General features: G+C 47.2%; 1 protein-coding gene across 1 annotated transcript; it reads right to left on the bottom strand.

Moving 5' to 3' along the window:
- Nucleotides 1–10349: 10349 nt before the first annotated feature.
- On the bottom strand, nt 10350–14800 carry LOC109781791 (uncharacterized). Its single transcript, XM_020340394.4, has 6 exons — nt 14446–14800; nt 14296–14358; nt 12580–13983; nt 11760–11957; nt 11500–11651; nt 10350–11046 (listed from the first exon to the last, which is right to left on the bottom strand). Exons 3-6 carry the CDS (start codon nt 13976–13978, stop codon nt 10579–10581), a joined length of 2217 nt encoding a protein of 738 aa, XP_020195983.1. The 5' UTR covers nt 13979–13983; nt 14296–14358; nt 14446–14800; the 3' UTR covers nt 10350–10578.
- Nucleotides 14801–20619: the final 5819 nt, after the last annotated feature.

Raw genomic sequence — 20619 nt, 5'->3', positions numbered from 1 at the left:
CCAATGATTTTTACCTTTCTACTTTTGAAGCGTTTTCCCTATCCTATAGTACACATACATGCACTATAATTTGGTAACTTCTATGCATTGATGAGTATCCAGTAGTATTGAAACCATAAATACTCCCTCCGTTCCTAAATATAAGTCTTTGTAGAGATTTCACTATGGACCACATACGGATGTATATAGATGCATTTTAGAGTGTGGTTCATTCATTTTACTCCGTATGTGGTCCATAGTGAAATGTCTCCAAAGACTTATATTTAGAAACGGAGGAAGTAGTTTCTATGCATGCACGCATGCGTGCCATTACTGTTGCTTACTACCATATATATACTCATAACGGGTTTACCCACTAGTACTTGAACCAACGGTAGGAAGTCACCATCTAACGGCTAGGAGGTAAGGTGCCGGGGCACCTAGTGTCCCAAATGGCCGTCCTATGAAACTTAGGAAACTTCGTTGCGGCGGATGCAATCACGAGCGCTAGTGCGTGTTGGGATCTGGTCCCTCCCCTTTCCTTATTTGCATTTTCATGTTATTAATCGTTAGATGGTTATTTCCGGTTATAGTGGAAGATGGGCCATGCTCCCTGCGCAGGCGCACAGTGGTGCGCATGCACTAGGCTGGCGTGATGGCAGTCCAGCAGGTCAGGCAGGGGCCCGCCCGCGTTCTGTTCAAAGGGTTTCAGGTTTGCTCGAGAACCATTCGGCCAAGGGTGCACCTTCCACCTATTTTTCCTTTTGTTTATTATACACTTTTTGTTCTTGTGGGCCCATCTTGTTTTAGCCGGCCTATTTCCCCTTGGGCGCCGTCGAGGGAGCTGCCCTGTGTCCCTCCCCAGTCGGTCACCTTCCCCACTTCCCCTTATCTCACACCCCCCCGTCAGTGGTCATGGACGACGTGCAGGCGACCCATGCTGCTCCTGGAGCCGCGCTCCTCCTCAAGCTCGGCGTCGCCGTTCTCCCACCTCCCAACCCCCTCCCACGGAGTCAGATCCGGCAAAGCGGCCGACGAGCATCAGCATCGCGCCCTCCTCACCATGGTAGGCCCAGCTCCTCCTCACGGTGGCCTCCTCCATCAATGCCGCCAAGCTCCCGCTCCTCTGTAGTGGCCCCGAGGTTGACATTACAACAGAATTGTAAGATTGGTAGTTTGGTACTGTGTACTATGATGGTACTTTGAATGTGTTTTCTGTGATGAACTGAAGATATTTTGTGTGTGTAAGTTTAATTACTTCTGGACTTGCTCCTCCTACTGTGCCTCCCTTCCAATTTCCCGCTTCGGGTTTATCCGGTTCAGTTATATACTCCGGCTGCTTCTTGGGAGGTTGCGAGTGGGGTATCCCATATCTCCACTTTTCCAGCCGTTCCTTGCCCAGGTTTGTTTCTTCAAGCTGGGTGTGAGGGAGTTAGAAATTGATTCCTTTTCAGTCAAAACTGATTTGGTCTACGGTTTCAGTGAAATGTGGCAGACTGCTTGATGCTTGAAAGCTCTTCCTGCGGATGTCTCAGTTGCTTACCTTCTAGTTCCATGTTTGGCCATGAGATCAATGACAAAAAAATTGTTTCCATCCTCGGTAAAGTAGTTCTGAAGCATAGTTCCGTGTTCTGTCAAATGTTGCGTGTAGAGTAAGTAAATAAAGGTAACGTGGTGCTCATGACCTTTTTATTATTTGCCCTGGGAGAGTTTGCAATTCAGTTTATAAGAAAATGGAAGTGCAAGATACTTGTTCAATAGCATCAGTGCCAATAGAAGTGCAGTTCAGTTTGCAATTGTTTCTGTGGGGCATTCTCGCTTGGCTAGATTAAAACGGATATGTCCCAGTTTTACAGTTAGTTTGACTCACTAGCTTGGTAAGCCCCAGCAGTAGCATCGAAGATAATTGTACTACCAGGCTAATAGCAACGCCACTCTTCTTTGGCTTGGCAACCACCAGCGGCAGACACCGATGGAGAGGTGGATATGGCGGGCTCCCTGCACACAGCGGGCAGATCATCAGCGACTTGTCACAGCAGTCATCAGATATGATCGACACAATGAACCACAAGTGTAGACCAAAGTGTTCCCAGTCACTGTTAGCTGGCCGCCGAAGTTTCCAATAGACTTGACTGCTTTGTTAGGAAAATCCATCGCGTCAGTTCTTATGTTGTGGACAAGTTTCACATTTAGTTCACTTGCAAACTTTAAGATTCCTAGTCATTTTCTGTATCGTATTGAACATAATTTACGTCCGATCCAGCTGGGTAACCAATCCCTTCTTCGTCTGATTCAGAAGATAAATCATTAATCCGACGCGGCACGCTCGCCCCCGAAGGCAGAGTCCCATGCCCATCCATCATGCGCGCATGCACATCACGAGTAATCGGTCTTCTCGATGATTTTCAAGTTTCCTTAATGGACTGTTTTATGTCCAAAAACACCGCAGCCACAACTACTCTGAAGACATAAAGCAGCTTGTGAACGATGAAGCTTTGTGGTATATGCACACAGCCCCGCCTTAAGATGATAACATAAAGGTGCTCTGCCTATTAACAGATGTTTGAACTTGAAAATGCGACTAGCAGAATGGGTAGGTGTAAAATGGCGACGATTTTTGAAAAGAGAATGTGAGGGTAGTGGTATTGCGGTACAGTCTATAGCTTCAAGCTACAAAATTAAACGCACGAGAAGTAGTCTCTCGACCTGACCTTCTATTGGCGTACGTCGCTCCATATATGAACATCCACGGGATAACGACAATGGCCTACTTGCATTCCGGTGACATAGTGGTGCTGGCTATAGCTGCTCGTGAATGGGATCACGGACCACATCCATCTTTGCTATAGAGCATCGTTGAAAGGAGCGCCGACAGAATAGGTGAGGCAATCTCTGATCCCAGGATTCCAGGAAGTCTCTGTCGTTTGTCTCGGGGGTTGAGCATTGACTTATTCCGTTTATCTCGACAACCAGTTTTGGTGAGTACTAGCAAGATGTCCGTGCATTGTACGGAACATCAAGATGCATTTTTTTACAAAACACCTGTTGTGATTGACCCATGCAGAAGTAATCCCATGTTAAAAACTAATAATATCTCGAGAATTTTATCGGAAAAATGGTATCTCAAGAATTTCATCGAAAAAATGATATCTCGAGAAAGATGAGAGATAAGGTGAGGAGGAGGGGCGTGGTGGTGACTGGTGGTCGGACTGGGCGGATGCATGGGGATGGACGGCGCCGGCAGCGGCCACCATGCCAGATTGTTTCAGAGACTTCCTTTTTTAATTGCTCAGCAATGAGGTTGTGGGAGATAAGGATGAACGAGATAAGGCCTTATCTGTAAATGTGGAGAGAGGTGCGGGTTTTTTTTGTAAAATTATCATAATTTGATTTCTATCCGTCAGATATAGATCGGACGGTCTATATTACAAGATGGCAGGCACACCATCATCACCAACTCGGTTTTTTATAAGAGTAGAGATTTACTAGGACCTTGCGGTAAATATTCTTCCCTCTTTTTTAGTTTTGATTATATGGCAACACATGAAACTTTTTTTAGCACTATACAATCAAAGTCGCTCACACACATAAGCATACACTCATCCTATGAATGCACGCACGGACATCCTACACTTATGAGCACCTTCGAGAGACTGAGCGGGCATACCATTGTGAGATTTTACGAAGTCACCTCAGTGGCCTCGCAGTCGATGAGAATGTCTCCTCCCAATGAACGAACATCGCCGGAAGCCAGAAATAAATCCAGAGAAAAGCAAGCACCAATGTCAAGTCTGGAATTTGAAGCCCAGTGGGTTGGGGATACCACTGTTCTCCTAACCATCCAACCAGGTTGGTTAAAACGGACTGCAAAAAAATGACGTGACTGATACTGCCTGTAAAATGCAGCGCTAGGCCGGAGCAAGTCGGGACGACAATGACGGGCGGCGTGGAGGTGGTGCATGCTTGGGGGCCAGAGATGATAGATGCGGGCATGCGGCGGTGTGACCAGATCATGTCCTCAAGTGGTGTGGGTCGTGCGTGGCGAGCGCTACGGGGTGTCCGCCGTTTCCATGTTGGTCTGTTGGCGGAGTTGGTGGCACGACCGTGGTGGTTGGCCTCTCCTTCCTCTGCTCGTGTGGCTTGGACCCGCGAGCGGTGGTGGACCATGTTAGACGGTGATCTCCACTAGCTTGCGTAGGTGGATGGTCGATGGTGGCAGAGGCTACCAGGGGAGGGAGGCAGAGGGGGCCTCCCAGCCTTGCCATCGCCGAAATCTGGACGAGACAGATTGGTCGCGACGGTGGCCGTAGTCCTTGATGATGCGGTGGGGTGGTCTCAGAGGCACTTTTTCCTTTAACAGTCGGCGGCTTCCGTGTGCCTGGAGCTAAGGTGTGGTCCCGGAGGCCGGGTCAACAGGCCAGGTGGTGGGAGTCGCGGTGGTCGTGGGCAGATCTCGCGGCTCAGGTGCGGGTTGGTTGCCATGGTACATGCAAACCTACATTTTTAGATTGTTAGAACCATGCATACCTGCATATGGGAACCCTATTTTTTTCTACGAGAAGCTTCCTGTAGGGTGGACGTTGCACCTATCAACACCCTTCTACATTGTGCAATGTTTTTCGGGCGTTGGTATTTGTGTTGTTAGTGACCGATATAGCAGTATATAGTAATATTGCATCGTTAGATTAAAGGGGGGACCTTCATTTCACATTGTTAGAACCATGCATATCCCTTCCGAGGGCATCCTATTTTTTTAGTACGAGAACCTTCCTAAAGGGTGGACGTTGCACCCACTGTCACCCTTTGACTCGCACTCTATCCCTTATATGTTGCGTGAGTGTTGGTCTGGATGACAAAGGATTAGAGAAAAAGTGATAGATATATAGATATATAGAGGGAGCGGATTTGTTTGTGAGTGAGAGAGCGGTATAGTTTCATCGCATCGCTTAGATTGCACGGGAACCTATATTTTACATTGTTGGGACCATGCATAATTGCAGGGGCACCCTCTTATGTGTAACGAGAACCTTTCTACATGGTGGACGTTACAAATTGACTAACATATTTAAAAAATAATACAAAATATAAAGGATAACATGACATATTTGGTAGATAGATAAATATAGAGGGAGAGGATTGTTTGCGAGTGGGAGAGCGGTACAAAGTATCACCACGTCGTTAGATTACACACAAACCTGCATTTTAGATTGTTAGAACCTGCATACGCGCATATGGGCACCCTATTTTTTGTCCATGAGAACCCTCCTATAGGGTGGACGTTGCACCCACTGACACCATTCTACATCAGCAAGGTCTCCCAGGCATTGATATTTGTGTAGTATTGACATTGCAGCTTCTAATTGCTTCTGCTGGACCCGCACCACCGTCGCCTCCCGCCACGCGTGCCAGTGAGAGAAACCTTGTCGCGGCCGCCGGCAAGGAGATGTGTGGCCGCGTGTGCCTCCTGCTCGACCTCCCCGTGGGAGCCACCCCAACATGGCTGCTGGTGCAGCACAACTGCGATTAATTCCACTGGAGCCACGCCGCCATCGCCTCCTGTCGCGTGCGAGCTATCTCTGCCACCACCAACGACGAGGAGAAAAAGTGGACGCAATGGTTGAGATGGATAGGACTCTAGCTACCTTGCGTAGGGTGAGGGGGAGGGGGTTGTTCGCGTTAGGACTAGATCCAGCGACCGATTCCTTTGGTTGACGTGGCGACACTTTCTGCCATACGATTTGGGTTGGTCATCCCACAAGCAGTTCGTAGTTCGCTGCGAATAACAACTTTTAATTGCTTCCGATGGACCCGCACCACAGTCGCCTCCCGCCGCACGTGCCAGTGGGAGAAAATCTGTCGCGGTCGCCGGCGAGGAGATGTGTGTCCACGTGCGCCTCTACCTCGACCTCCCCGCGGGAGCCACCCCAACGCGGCTGCTAATGCAGCGCAACTGTGACGAATTCCACTGGAGCCATGCCACTGTCGCCTCCTGGCTCTTGTCGCGTGCGAGCTACCTCTGGCACCGTTGGTGGCGAGGAGAAAAAGTGGACGCGATGGATGAGATGGATAGGACTCTAGCTACCTTGCATTGGGTGGGGGGGAGATAAGGTCATGGGGGAGGTCGTTCGCGCTAGGACTCGATCCAGCAACCGATTCCTTTGGGTTGACGTGGTGACGCTCTCTGCCATGCGATTCAAGTTGGTCATCCCACAAGCAGTTCGTAGTTCCCTGCGAGTTCCTTGATAACTGACGGTCGCTAGTTAAGATTTTCCTAAAAAAACTCGTCAAGGCTTCCTGATTATTTACGCGAGGGGGCGATAGAAAACTACCGGATTTGCACCCACTGACACCATTCTACATCAGCAAGGTCTCCCGGGCATTGATATTTGTGTAGTATTGATATTGCAGGTTCTAATTGCTTCTGCTAGACCCGCACCACCGTCGCCTCCCACCACGCGTGCCAGTAAGAGAAACCTTGTCACGACCGCCGGCAAGGAGATGTGTAGCCGCGTGCGCCTCCTGCTTGACCTCCCCGTGGGAGCCACCCCAACACGGCTGCTGGTGCAACGCAACTGCAATGAATTCCACTGGAGCCACGGCGCCGTCGCCTCCTGTCGCGTGCGAGCTATCTCTGCCACCACCGACGACGAGGAGAAAAAGTGGACGCGATGGATGAGATGGATAGGACTCTAGCTACCTTGCGTACGGTGAGGGGGAGGGGGTTTGTTCGTGTTAGAACTAGATCTAGCGACCGATTCCTTTGGGTTGACGTGGCGACACTTTCTGCCATACGATTTGGATTGGTCATCCCACAAGCAGTCCGTAGTTCGCTGCGAATTACAACTTTTAATTGCTTCTGCTGGACCCGCACCACAGTCGCCTCCCGCCGCACGTGCCAGTGGGAGTAACTCTATCGCGGTCGCCGGCGTGGAGATGTGTGTCCACGTGCGCCTCTAGCTCGACCTCCCCGCGGGAGCCACCCCAACGCGGCTACTGGTGCAGCGCAACTGCGACGAATTCCACTGGAGTCGTGCCACCGTCGCCTCCTGGCTCTTGTCGCGTGCGAGCTACCTCTGGCACCGTCGGCGGCGAGGAGAAAAAGTGGACGCGATGGATAGGACTCTAGCTACCTTGCGTTGGGTGGAGGGAGGGAGATAAGGTCATGGGGGAGGGGGGTTGTTCGCGCTAGGACTCGATCCAGCAACCGATTCCTTTGGGTTGACCTGGTGACGCTCTCTGGCATACTATTCAGGTTGGTCATCCCACAACCAGTTCGTAGTTCGTAGCGAGTTTCTTTAAGCTTGCCGTGTAACCTGATTTATTAGCTGCTACAAATACAGCGAGATGATTTTCTACCTGATTTGGTCTGCATCCGCACTGACCAATATCTGACGGGCGACCTGAAAAAGACCATACTGCCTCGACAGCGCCAGTGCCAGTTAATCGCCCTGCCATACTCAACCGAAAGAATAAGCATGGACACTTGCTTCACAGTCAGAGGGACCAAGTTGTTTGGCGGTTCAAGGTACTGGAGACAAAACTAGTATATTCAGCAGAAAATTTCCTGTTCATAATCAAAGCGGCCGAACCATAGCTAACGGTGGAACTCCGGCTTCCGTTGCTCGCGCCACCATCTCCCAAACCCTTCATTTTCCAATCAGACGATAGTAGTGGCGGTATTGATTACACGCACGTACTGCTGTTTGCGCGGCCGAGACGAGTTACAATGTACACTCTTTTTGGATGCATGGCAGGGCTTTTCGTCTACAAAAACGTCTTCATCACGCCCGAGTTTCATTTACTAGTCTGAACGGTGCAGAACCGTTTTAATTTACCTAGACGAAAACGGCACGGTTTACCTGTCTGGACCAGCGCGACCAAGTCCACTTACTAGTCCAGAAGGTGCTGAACCCTTTCATTTGGCTAGAAGAAAATAACCGTTTTCACATGTCAGCACGCCGCAGCACAGAACTTTTGGTAAATGACCACCATCAGCCAACTCAGAAGGTTGCCCCAAGTAGCTCCTGTCCATCCCTGCCGGTTGAGAAAGGCGCCACACCTTTTGTCTCGAGTAAGCCTGCAAAGTCAGAGAGTAGGCTCCCATTCTGGAACTACGCCTCTAGAAAGGTTCAGCTTACCATTCCTCTTCAGTTTTGGCGAAATTCAGCAATTCGTAAAATTGGAACCTTATCCACATAGAGATGCGGATCTCAAAGCAAACGAATGGTTCTGATAACAACCACTTGAGCTAGTGTGGATAGCAAATCCATCCTCATAGGGAAAATCCATCCTACCACTCAATGGTAGTTACCACATATGTCTCATATACTACCATGTGATATTATATATAATATTTTATCATATTAAATATGTTCATATACTATATCTAAGATATTTCAAAACAAGTTTCATGACAAAATTGCATATGAACCCATAGTTTTTGTTATATTTGTGAAATACATATATATTTGTACGTAAAAAAGAGCATACTCAAAACATGATACATACTACCTAAAAATTAGTATATATACTACCTAATCATTGTTATATACTACATACTATACGTACATACTCTTGGTTTCGACAGATACTACATAGAACATATAAAACGAAGTGGTGATAACTACCACTGCTTGTAGGAAATATATATAGGAAAAATCCATCCTACCACCTGGTGGTAGTTACTCCACATGTCTCATATACTATCATATGACATTATATATACTACTTTTTCATTATAGGTATGTTCATATATTATATATAAGATAATCCAAAGTCGATAATGTGAAAAAATTGCAAGTTGGCCCATGGTTTTTATTATATTTATGAAATACGTCTATATTTGTATGTAAAATGGAGCATTCTAAAAATATGATGCATATTACCTAAAAAGTATTATATATACTACATACTACGCGTACATACCCGATTTGATAGATACTACATACAACATACAAATCTTAAGTGGTGGTAACTACCACTGATGGTAGCCCATGCTAGCAATGACATCGTCCTCTTACATGGCAGAGTACAGTTAGGGCAATAACTAATGATAAAACCTTATGTATGTGACATAGAAAGAAATGGAGAGTACCTTTAAGGATAAAAGTTTGCAAAAAAAAACGCTTGTGCATCTCATACTTGAAGCTAACTATGTATGCCAATAGTTTTAAAATCTGACTACCAGCTGATATAACAACAAAAGTGCACAATTTATCAGTGTAACACATGAAAGAATATTTAAACTCCAACAAAACAGTTCATCACCCCTCTTCTAACCCATTTAGACAAGTTGTACTAAATCATATTATAGCAACAACGACAAGGGAGCATCATTCAGCAGTAGCAACACACATACAGAGGGCAGCAGTGCAGTTCACATCTTGAGGGGAATTCTCTACTTATTGCTCCTTCCTCCAGTTTGCATGTGACAAATTTCAATGTAAATTTTCCTTTCTGTTTTACAACCTTGAGTGAATTCTTATGTACTTTTACATTCAAATATAGACCCTATGAGCATGGATCAAAAAACTTATGTGGTTGTGCATCTGGTCACCCAATGTGTATGTTATTTAAAAATGATAGCTAGCAAGAGAGATGAGGAAGGGACGGGAAGGGGAGGGGATAGGATGGGGACAAGATAAAACCTTGAGTAGCTGCAAGTCCATGGCGTCCTTGACATCTCCGTGAAGAAACCCTTACGGCGGCGACTGTGATGGATGGGGAACTCCCATGACGTGCTCCATCTGCATCTGCAGCAGATGATATGAAGAGAAGGTGAGGTGTGGGGGTGGCGGATCCCAGCCAAGAAGGAAGGAGGGACGAACCTGGGGCCGCCGGAAACGCGCTGGCAAAGCCTACCCAAAACCCTAGCCACGAGGGTTGCAAGCGGTCTGTAGAGGCCGGGAGCGAAGAATCTGGCCGAAGGGGACGGAACGGAAGCGCGGACCATGGGGAGCTCGGGAGCGTGCTGCATGGCCTGAAGCTCGCCGAAGAAGCAGCCAACATGGGTGGTGGCGGTGGCGGCTTCATGGGCAAGAGGGAGAGGAGGCAAGCCCGTGCATTGTTGTGGTCGTGTTTTTTTTCTTACAAACTTGGTCGGACCACGGGTTGAATACCCCAAATCACAAGGTCGTTTTTGCATAAACGAAACATTTTCTTGGATAGGCCATTTAAAATAGGACTGCAGGTTGAATATGTAATTCACTAGGACTTTCTCTTGCAAACACCAACAACGTATGACAAAAAGATTACAGTGGGGATTGCAATTTTTCTCACATTTTCGTTTTTTCACTCAAACTCAAGAGAAAAACTTTGCTTCTTATAAGACGGACAGCAGCACCCAAGCACATCGAGGCAGAACGCAAATGTAACACGAATAAGCATTCTCCTGAATGTTTATTCACTACTAAACCAGTAGAGTTCCAGGATGTTCTAACTAAAAACCAGTATCTCAGTACTCCGGAACAACTTCGGGTCAGAGGACATACAATCTTTTTTTTTAAGAAAAAAGCAGACGACATTATACAATCTTAAAGGAGATAAAACCAGTCTTTGCCTGCTTCTACATACCGCAAAACAAAAGCATGAGGCCATTCATTAATTTGCTTTGCCCTGTGCAGCAAGCTTGGCTGACACCTCCTCATCTGATAAAGGCAGATAGTAAATCCTTGGAGAGGATTGTGTCTTTCTGAAGAGATCATCAAGTGTCACCACAGGAGGTTCTGCCTTCTTTGGGGTGGGTGGAAGCTTCTCCCTTGGATCAGATGTAGGAGGCTTCACAAGGGGTGGTGGAGGCGGCAATTGCTCCCTTGGTGTAGCAGCAGCTTGGCGAGGCACACTTTGATTTGCCTGACCTTGCTGAAAAGGAGCCTCCCTTGGTGTAGTGGCTGGGCTAATAGGAACCGCCGCTGCTGTTGCTGCTGGGGGAGGGGGAGGGGGTTCAAGCTTGAGTTTCACTTCCTGAGGATCAACAAATTCAGCTAACAGATAATTGCCATTGTTCGGGGGCCACTGCAGGTTGTAGACAGCATCACGAGTTGCTGTAGCTTCCTCCACCGAGGAGAACTGCAAATAAGACATGGAGGCAAAGTCAGCGAACAAATATTTACAATAACCAGCATCATCACAATGAATGCTTTTCAGCTAAGAATAATCTACAACTGATGCATCATTCTTTAAGAACCATATCCACTCCAAACTAAAATCCAATTAGTCCACACAAGTCATTAATAGAAAGTAGCAGCAGTTATCAGGCTTTGCTGACTATCAAGTCCACTTGAGAAATATAAAATGTCAAAATGATTTCACTATAAGCATTATGAAACCGCATTTAGAATCTATGGGTTTTTAATTTGGTTACATAAGAAAGGCTGCAAGTCTGCTGCATTGGACCTTACAAAAAACAATCCTAGCAAAAACGAAGGTCAAGTCAGAAAATAATATATGCTGCTGCAAAGATGATAAAAGGAAATAAAAGACAAGAACACACTGATGTTGTGATTAACAAATAGAACATACTGTAACATAGCAGTGGGTCTTGATATGATCCATCCAGAAGCTACAAACAGATCCAGTTTTACCAAGAAGCTCTTGCACAGCTCTCAGGGTAAATGGGCGTACAAACCGGTCGATTCTCAAGGAAGTTGTTGCCGGTTTCTGAGATGGTGGCACTGCAAGACCAAACCAAAGAAAAACAATTAGCTTCCAAAAGAAAACAATGAACTGATGAAGCATAAAGACTTGGTAATGGAAGCACAAGTAAAGAAACAAGGACTCACCAATCCTCTCTTTTGGAGAATCTCCACTTGCTGTTGAATCAGACCTGCCAAGAGAACGTTTTAAGGCAGGCTGGAGAATATCCTTACGAGCATCAGAACCACTTTGACTCAACGGTTGTCTTTCTGGAACATTGCCACTATCTGCAGCCCATCGACGCTGACGTTTGATTGGCTCAGTGTTTGCAACAGTTTCTTGAGCTGTGTGTTCAACAGGGAGTTAATACAAAACTCAGGGACACTGCCAATTTAATTGCAGAATGACCAAACGATCGTATGCTCATTACTTCACTAGCATTCTAATTCCGTATCGAAATTTAATGACATATTGAACAAATCCCCATTAAGTAGCATTAGACAACTTGTGACAACTTGTGAGCAATAGAACGTCACCGGACTATCTAACATATATGGGTTTCAGTTCATACTTAGCAGCTAACAATAATACTAGAGTACAGAGCATCTGTGGCTTCCTCTGCTAAATTAACTTGCACTCACAAGCACTAGCAAAATTTGTTTTATGTGAAACAAACGTGCTAACACAAAAAAAACTTTAGAGAATGATTTCTTTGTGAAACATATCCAATACACAGTAACAATAAACATAAATTCAATAAAAATAAATGTGCCTACACAAACTTTCTTGTCTCACAAGAACACACCCAATGCAGTACACTTTTTAGTTTCTTTGGTGCAATGTTTGCGAGCAATCAGAACTACAAAGGTAATCCCACTCATCATTCAAGGTGGAATTTACTCCGGGAGCCAACGGTTGTAATAAATGAAACTAGAAAGTGAAAGGGCAGGAGACAAAGATATAAACCTTGAAATTTTCTCTTTTCAGTTGAAGCTGATGGCTTTTCTTCAGCTATAACTTCCTTTGTATCAGCAGAGGAGCTCTTGACAACAGAATCAGGAAGACACACCTCTTTCACATGTTCTGAGGAGTTAGGCTCAGTCTTCCCTCTGAGATCATCAGATTTAACATTGAAATCAAGTTGCTTAATCTCCACAACATCATCCTCCATTGACTCATCACCTGAACTCCTGTCTAAATTTAATTTCTCTGGAGAGCCAACTTCATCCACATTGGCAGTGGAATCTATGTCTTCCAAAGAGAACTGGTTCTTGACCAGCTCTTTATCACCATCCAATGGCTGCAATTCTCCACCTAAGGAAGTAATGCCGGATGATGGTTTGACCATCTCTGGCTTAACCTCTAGTTCTAAATCAAAATTATTAGCATTCAAGTTATCCTTTATATTCTTTTTGTTATTTGATATATCATCACTAGAAATTGACTCACACTTAATTGGAGACCCTAAATCCGGGCTAACCTCAGGTACCTGATTATTTGATTTTGATACAATGGGCTTGTGATCCTCATTCATGAGGTCAGAACTGCACACTTCATTATCGATCGAAGCATTGTCGCCCATATCATTCTTAGGAACAAACCTCTCCCCATCATTGTTCATTGATGCAGCTGCAACATCAGTTTCCGTAGGATCAGCATCTGGTATTTGGGCATCCACAGGTTTTGGTAATGTGTCCTGTTTATCAGTTTTGCTAGCTTCAGCAGTATCTGACTTTGCTTCAGAAGAGATCAAGTCCGACTTTAGATCAGCACTTGTCACATCAGCGACAACAGTTGTTCCGTTGGTGACAACCTCTGGTGTCTCCTCAATGTGCATCTTATTGCTTTCAAAATGCTGGTGCCCTGCTTGTACTGTAGAATTTTCTCCAGCAACTGCTTCTGGCCGATCTCCTTTTTCTGTTGGAGCTTCTGTTGACAGAGACTCATGGGTTGCCACTACATTATCCCCGGGGGACTGTTCCACAGAGGAAGCCATAATTTCCTGAGTAACTTCTGAGAGAGGCACTGCAGTTTCCTGAGTTGCATGAACCCTAGTTTCCTGACAAACTTCTGTAGCAGAAACTGCAGTTTTCTGACTAGCAGTATGTTCTTCAGGTACCTGATCAGCCGGTCCGTTCGCCCCCACATCTTTCGCGTCTTTGCCAATGGGTGTGCCTTCATTGGCTCCAACATCTTCAGCAGATTCGTCAGATGCCTCTTCACTCTGAATAGATTCAAAGAGACGCCTCACAAGTTCTTCTTTCAGACCTTTTACAGGGAGCCTCCTCTTTCGAAGTTCATCCTTCAACTCAGTAACTTTCCATTGATCGATAGGTCGATTCTTCAGCACAGGGAATGATGACATGATAACTGCCAACACAGAAACAAATAAAAACTAAAGTCGCCATCACCAGATCTCAATGGATCTCTTTTATGGACTAGAACTGTATATCTGATAAAAGATGTCAAGTGGTGTTAGGTGGCCTAATGCATCGATTTAAACCTACGAGTTAACAGGATGGCCAGATTAATCAATAGCAACAACAAGATATAATAGCAGCATGCTCAAGCTTCAACACCTGACCACCCTAACTCCCTGTCCTTCGAGGAAAGGCGCACACACAAACAAAAAGGAAGCAAGCTAGCCACGAAGAATATAGTAGGACATCTAAGTAGGGTTACCTGAAAATCCTGGCGCGGGACACGGAACGGGACACCCTTGACGGAGATGCCAAAACCCTAGCCCTGTAAACAAGATGCTGTCAGATCGAACCATAAAAGTCGTACCAAAAATCGCAAGCAAGCGAGTTAGAGAGAGCGGATTGCACGCACCAGCCGCTCGAATCCTCCGAGGCCGCTCGCTCCTGAAACAAAGAAACAAAAACACCAAAGAAATTCCCAAATAAAATCTCGGAAAAAATAGAAGAGGGGATGGCACAGCTTGGGGGGGAGGGGGGGGGGGGGGGGGGGGGGGCTAGATTATCAGGGGAATCTGCGTAAAAGGTGTGGATTTGGGTGATAACGCCTCCGCCCGCGGCTGTACGCCTAGGGTTTGGGTCGCGGCGGAGCGAGGGGAGAAGAGGATGTGCGGGCGCGTGTGGTGTGCGGGGGCTGGGCAGGGAGAGGCGAGGCGACAGAGGGGGGTGGGTTTGGGATCATTTGTAGCGGCGCGGGACCTGTCACCTGTGGATGCAGATTAACCGAGAACCGATATGCCGAGCCAAAAAAAACCAGGACCGAACCAAAATTTATTTAGTAATTTCGGTGTTTGCGCTGGGTTATCTTTTTTCCCAAATCTATCTATATCTATACCTTTATATACCTATACCTACTAATAAAAGAGCCTAAAATCTAAAAAGTGGCCGCGCGCTAAACAGACAGAACGAGCGGCCGAACGAGAGCCGCTTGATCTCGTCCCGATCAACGGCGCGCCGTGTCCAGGTGTCCCCTGGTCGGGTGGTGGGGCCGCGCCGCTCAGACCCGCGCGTGGACCGGTCGCCTAGTCCGATTGCGCCGCGCCGCGCGAGATAAACCGCCCGTGGGACCCACATGTCATTGAGGATTAGGCAGTTCTCCAGCGTTTTAGCCGTCGTGCGTAGTGGGCGGCGGTTTCGAATTTTGTGCCATTACCCCGTCCACCCCCCACCTCTCGCCGCCCATTCCTCCTCTTTCCCCCTTTGCTTTCGCCATTGGTTGGTGCTCGGAGGCGGTTCCAAATCCGCCGGGTTGTGGTCGACGGCGGGGCGCGCCGCGAGGGTCGTCGTCCGCGGCGGCACAGGTACTGCTCCTACGCGCACTCCTCGTCTTCGTCCCTGCTTGTTTCTCCACTCGCCCGCCCTCCCTTTTTCTGGTGAGGTCGCTCGTTTTCCGGTGAGGTCGCGGTCGTTGTCAGGGAGGTCGAGGTACAGGTCAAAGTCAAGGTCGCGGTCGGGGTTAGGGAGGTCGAACTCATTTTCCGGCGAGGTTGAGGTCACCCCCGCGGACTACTTCGTTTGGAAAACCGCCGGATTGGCAGGGGTGGGTTAGGGTTGTGCTCATCCCGTCGTTTTTGCGTTGTAGTAGCGGGCGAGCTCATGCATATACGTACGGTATGAGTGGTTCAGGGAGGATGAGCGGTTCGCGGCGATAGAGCCTCGTCTGTGGATTGAAGCCTCGCGGTGGATCTGGTGTTTTTGATGAGTGTTTTTCCCCGCGGTGTGCAACTCTGTTGCCCCTTGCGTGCAAATTAGGAGCAGTAGTAGACAATTTTTGAGATAATATAGCCAATCTGCCAGCCTTGTGGTGGTTCTCATGGGTCATGTGTTTTCTCCTCTTGTTTGCAATTAGGGACCATTACCTGTGCAAATTAGTACATATGCTTGCCAGTTTCCCAATATTCTCTATCCAAGCTGTCAGCCTTTGTGATTGATCTGATGGTCTGTGTGTTTTCGCGCTGCTATGCGCAACTACGAACCCTTGTTTGTGCAGTTTAGAACCAATGCTTGCCAATTTTTTGCATTATAGTGTACCCAATCTGCCAGCCTTGTGGTGGATGTGATGGTCCACGTGTTTTTATTCGGCTGTGTGGAAATAGAGATAATCACTTGTGCAAATTAGTACCTATGATTGACAATTGTCCAATATAGTCTACTGATTTTTCTGCCAGCCTTTGTGCTGGATCTGGTTGTTCGTGTGCTTTTCCCCTGCTGTGTGCAACTAGGGCCTCTTGACTGTGCAAATTAGTATCAGTGCTTACCAATTTTTCAATATGGTCTACCCAAATCTGCAGTCTTTGTTGTGGATGTGGTTGTTCATGTGTTTTCACCTGATGTGTGCAAATAGGGACCCTTATTTGTGCAAATCAGTACCAATGCTTGCCAATTTCCAATATATTATACCCAATTGTTTTGCTGAATATATTTTCCTGTTGGCTATGCATTTTTTGTTTGTCCCAGTTGCACAAGTTATCATAATGAGCTTGTTGCCTTTAGTTAACTATTTTCTGCCTAGTTATTACTTTCCACAGTTAAACTTAGTTGGCTTATATGCTATCCAGTTTGCACAAGGTTGACTACCTAGTTGGTTGCATCACTGTAGTAGTTGGTTTTCCACACGTTTTATAGTTGGTTGTCCACATGTTTTGTGCAGATCAAAGCAACCTTCTATGATTTTTCTAGTTTGTTTCCGCATCTTCTAACTATGTTTTCTTTTGTTGTATTTCTGTAACGCCCACGATGCGACTATATCTCCCACGTGTCGAGGCACGACTTAGAGGCATAACCGCATTGTGGTTTTGTCGCAAAAAGGGTCATCTTCACACAATCCCATGTAATGAACAAGAATGGGATAAAGAGTTGGCTTACAATCGCCACTTCACACAATACATAAATAAAACATACATCATTCAAGATACACACATAGGTCCGACTACGAAACCAAAATAAAAGAAGACAACCCAACTGCTAGATCCCCGATCGTCCCAACTGGGCTCCACTACTGATCAACAGGAAAATGAAACAACACAACGAATAAGATCTTCATCGAGCTCCCACTTGAGCTCGGTTGCGTCACCTGCACTGGTATCATCGGCACCTGCAACTGTTTGGAAGTATCTGTGAGTCATGAGGACTCAGCAATCTCACACCCGCAAGATCAAGACTATTTAAGCTTATAGGAAAGGATGGGGTAGTGAGGTGGAGCTGCAGCAAGCACTAGCATATATGGTGGCTAACATACGCAAATGAGAGCGAGAAGAGAAGCAACGGAACGGTCATGAACTAGCAATGATCAAGAAGTGATCCTGAACTCCTACTTACGTCAAACATAACCCAGAAACCGTGTTCACTTCCCGGACTCCGCCGAGAAGAGACCATCACGGCTACACACGCGGTTGATGCGTTTTAAATAAGGTCGAGTGTCAAGTTCTCTACAACCGGATATTAACAAATTCCCATCTGCCACATAACCGCGGGCACGGCTCTCGAAAGTTTAAACCCTGCAGGGGTGTCCCAACTTAGCCCATTATAAGCTCTCACCATCAACGAAGGATAAACCTTCTCCCGGGAAGACCCGATCAGTCTCGGAATCCCGGTTTACAAGACATTTCGACAATGGTAAAACAAGACCAGCAAAGCCGCCCGATGTGCCGACAAATCCCGATAGGAGCTGCACATATCTCGTTCTCAGGGCAACACCGGATGAGACATCCTACGAGTAAAACCAGGCCTCGAGTTTCCACGAGGGGGCCCCGCAGTCTACTCAATTCGGACCAACACTCGAAGGAGCACTGGCCCGGGGGGGTTAAAATAAGATGACCCTTGAGTCTGCAGAACCCAAGGGAAAAGGGGATAGGTGGTAGCAAATGGTAAAACCAAGGTTGGGCCTTGCTGGAGGAGTTTTATTCAAAGCGAACTCTCAAGGGGGTCCCATAAATCACCCAACCGCGTAAGGAACGCAAAATCAAGGAACATAACACCGGTATGACGGAAACTAGGGCGGCAAGAGTGGAACAAAACACCAGGAATAAGGCCGAGCCTTCCACCCTTTACCAAGTATATAGATGCATTAATTAAATAAGAGATATTGTGATATCCCAACGTAAACATAATACAACATGGAGCAACCTTCATCTTCTCCTGCAACTAGCAACGCTATAAGAGGGGCTGAGCAAAAGCGGTAACATAGCCAAACAATGGTTTGCTAGGAAGGGTGACAAAAGTTAGAGGTGGTTTCATGGCAATTTGGGAGGCATGATATAACAAGTGGTAGGTAGCGCAGCATAGCAATAGAGCGAACAACTAGCAAGCAAAGATAGAAGTGATTTCGAAGGTATGGTCATCTTGCCTGAGATCCCGCAAGGAAGAAGAACGAGTCCATGAAGAAGACAAACGGACGTAGTCGAACGAATCCTCACAACTCCGGAACGAAACCGAAGGTAACGAGAGAAGCAACCCGGAAAGAAACAAACAACATAGTAAACAACCATCACAGAAACATGGCATGATGCACAATCAAGTATGATGCATGTCCGGTTTAATGAGCATGGCATGGCAAAGTGCAACAAACAACACTACAAATTAAGTGGAGCTCAATATGCAACGAGTTGCATATTGACGAAACACCACATCAATTATTTAGTTCTCTCTCGGTTATGTACCCAACAATATTAAATGTTATTAACCATGGCAAGAGGTGAAGCATAAGTAAACTACACATTTTTGGCAATTTAAATGAGGCCGGAATGACAAACAACAATTCCGGAAAATCCCCATATGCATATTTTGGAATTGGTACTGTTCTGCCCTAAACACAATTTTAATGTTGTTAAACAGCAAAATGAAGTGCACCAAGTTAAACTAGGCATTTTTCTACCCCATTTACATATAAAGTTTATTAAAATCCGAGCTACGGTTATTTAGTTATGAAATAAATCATTTTAACATGGCATTCGAGCAAATTTAAACAAACAGCATTTTAAACATTTTAAACATGGATGAGAGTGGCATAATATTAATCTACACAAAATTCTAAGCATTTTACATGTTTGAAACATTTTAATCCGATGCATGGTTGTGGAGTTATTAAAGCATGAACATGGAGGGTTTTGCTGTAAACATGCAGTTTCTCTGGAAATTAGATAAATCGTCCAGAGCAGAAAAAAATAGATCGGGCTGGAATTGGTGCGCTGCTCACATTGGGCCCAGAGGAGAAGATGGGCTAGCTTGGTGAAGGAGCTGGCAGGCCGCGCTGGAGCCGGGGCTGGGCCGACTTGCGCGGGAGGCTAGGCCGAGGCGCTCGCTTGGCTTGGTCAACGCGAGCGGGCTGGAGCGGTTCGACGCGAAGCAGGGGAGGCAGCAGGCGCGGCTTGGACTCCAGCGAGGACGAGGCAGAGCAGCGGCGCCCTGGAACTTGCGGGAGACGGCGAAGTCAAAGGGGATCCGGCCGGACCCAAGGCGGAGCGACCGGATCAGGGCAGCGGCTGAAGCAGTCGCCTCGTCTCTGCTCCAACGAAACAGAGGAGCGGCGCGGCGAGGGACTTGCAGCGGCGGGCGCGGCGGAGGAGGCCCGGACGGTGAGGTCGCCGGGGCCCTGGGAGGTGGAGGTCGTTCCCGGCGGCGGGCTTGACGGATCGAGGCAAGAGAAGGCCCTGGGCGGCCATGGCGGAGCTCCTGTTGACAAGCAGAGAGAGCGAGTTGAGAGAGCGAGGAAGGCAGAGGTAGAAGGAAGGGAAGGGGCGGCGTTGTACTCATCTGCGGCGTTCGGAGCTGCTGGTGGACGAGGTTGGAGTGGGAGGCAGACGCGGCAAGGCAGGGATCGAGGGGATCCACAGGAGGACGAGCTCGGGAGGCAGCTCGCGTAGCAAGGAGGGCAGGCTGCGGGCGAATCGGTGTGATGGGGAAAACGAGGAGGAAGCTCGGGCTGTGGTGGTTGGTGGGATGGGGATCCCGATGAAGATCTTGGAGTGGCGGCGGCCGAATGGGGATGGGACAAGGCTCCTAATTTCTAGGGTTGGACCTCGAGTATATATAGCAGGGGATTAGGTTAGGGGCTACCTAGTCCCTCCGATCGAAATCAACGGTCGAGAAAAATAGGCTATGGGCGTCCAAATAACAAAACGAAGATATTTTATAGATGTTTGGGGATGATCCGAATCCAACGGTAACAACAACCCGGGTCGGGTTCGTGACAATTTTCGGACGCGCGCGAGGGGTGGTCTGAGAGGGGTTGACAAAGACAAAGTGTCTGACAAAAGGCCCCGGAGAAGACAAGAGAGAAAACGAGGAGCAACGTTGCAAGTGAGGTTGGTCTCGAAACGGTCCACGAAAGCAAGGGGGGGATGCGGCAACTACTAGCGGATGCAAGTTTTAAAAACAATGACGGCAACGATGCAATGCGGATGATGCTATGATGAATGCAACAAACAAAAATAACACGCGGCAACAATGCAAAACATGGAAAGCGTCGGTCTCGGGGCGTTACAATTTCCTCCCGCAGGGCAAAAATGGTTATAATAGGAGGAGATGCGGA

This window comes from Aegilops tauschii, chromosome 4, assembly GCF_002575655.3.
Source record: "Aegilops tauschii subsp. strangulata cultivar AL8/78 chromosome 4, Aet v6.0, whole genome shotgun sequence".
NCBI classification, from domain to species: Eukaryota; Viridiplantae; Streptophyta; class Magnoliopsida; order Poales; family Poaceae; genus Aegilops; species Aegilops tauschii.
The sequence above is the reverse complement of the archived record's forward strand: the minus strand, read 5'-3'. Positions and strand labels throughout refer to the sequence as shown.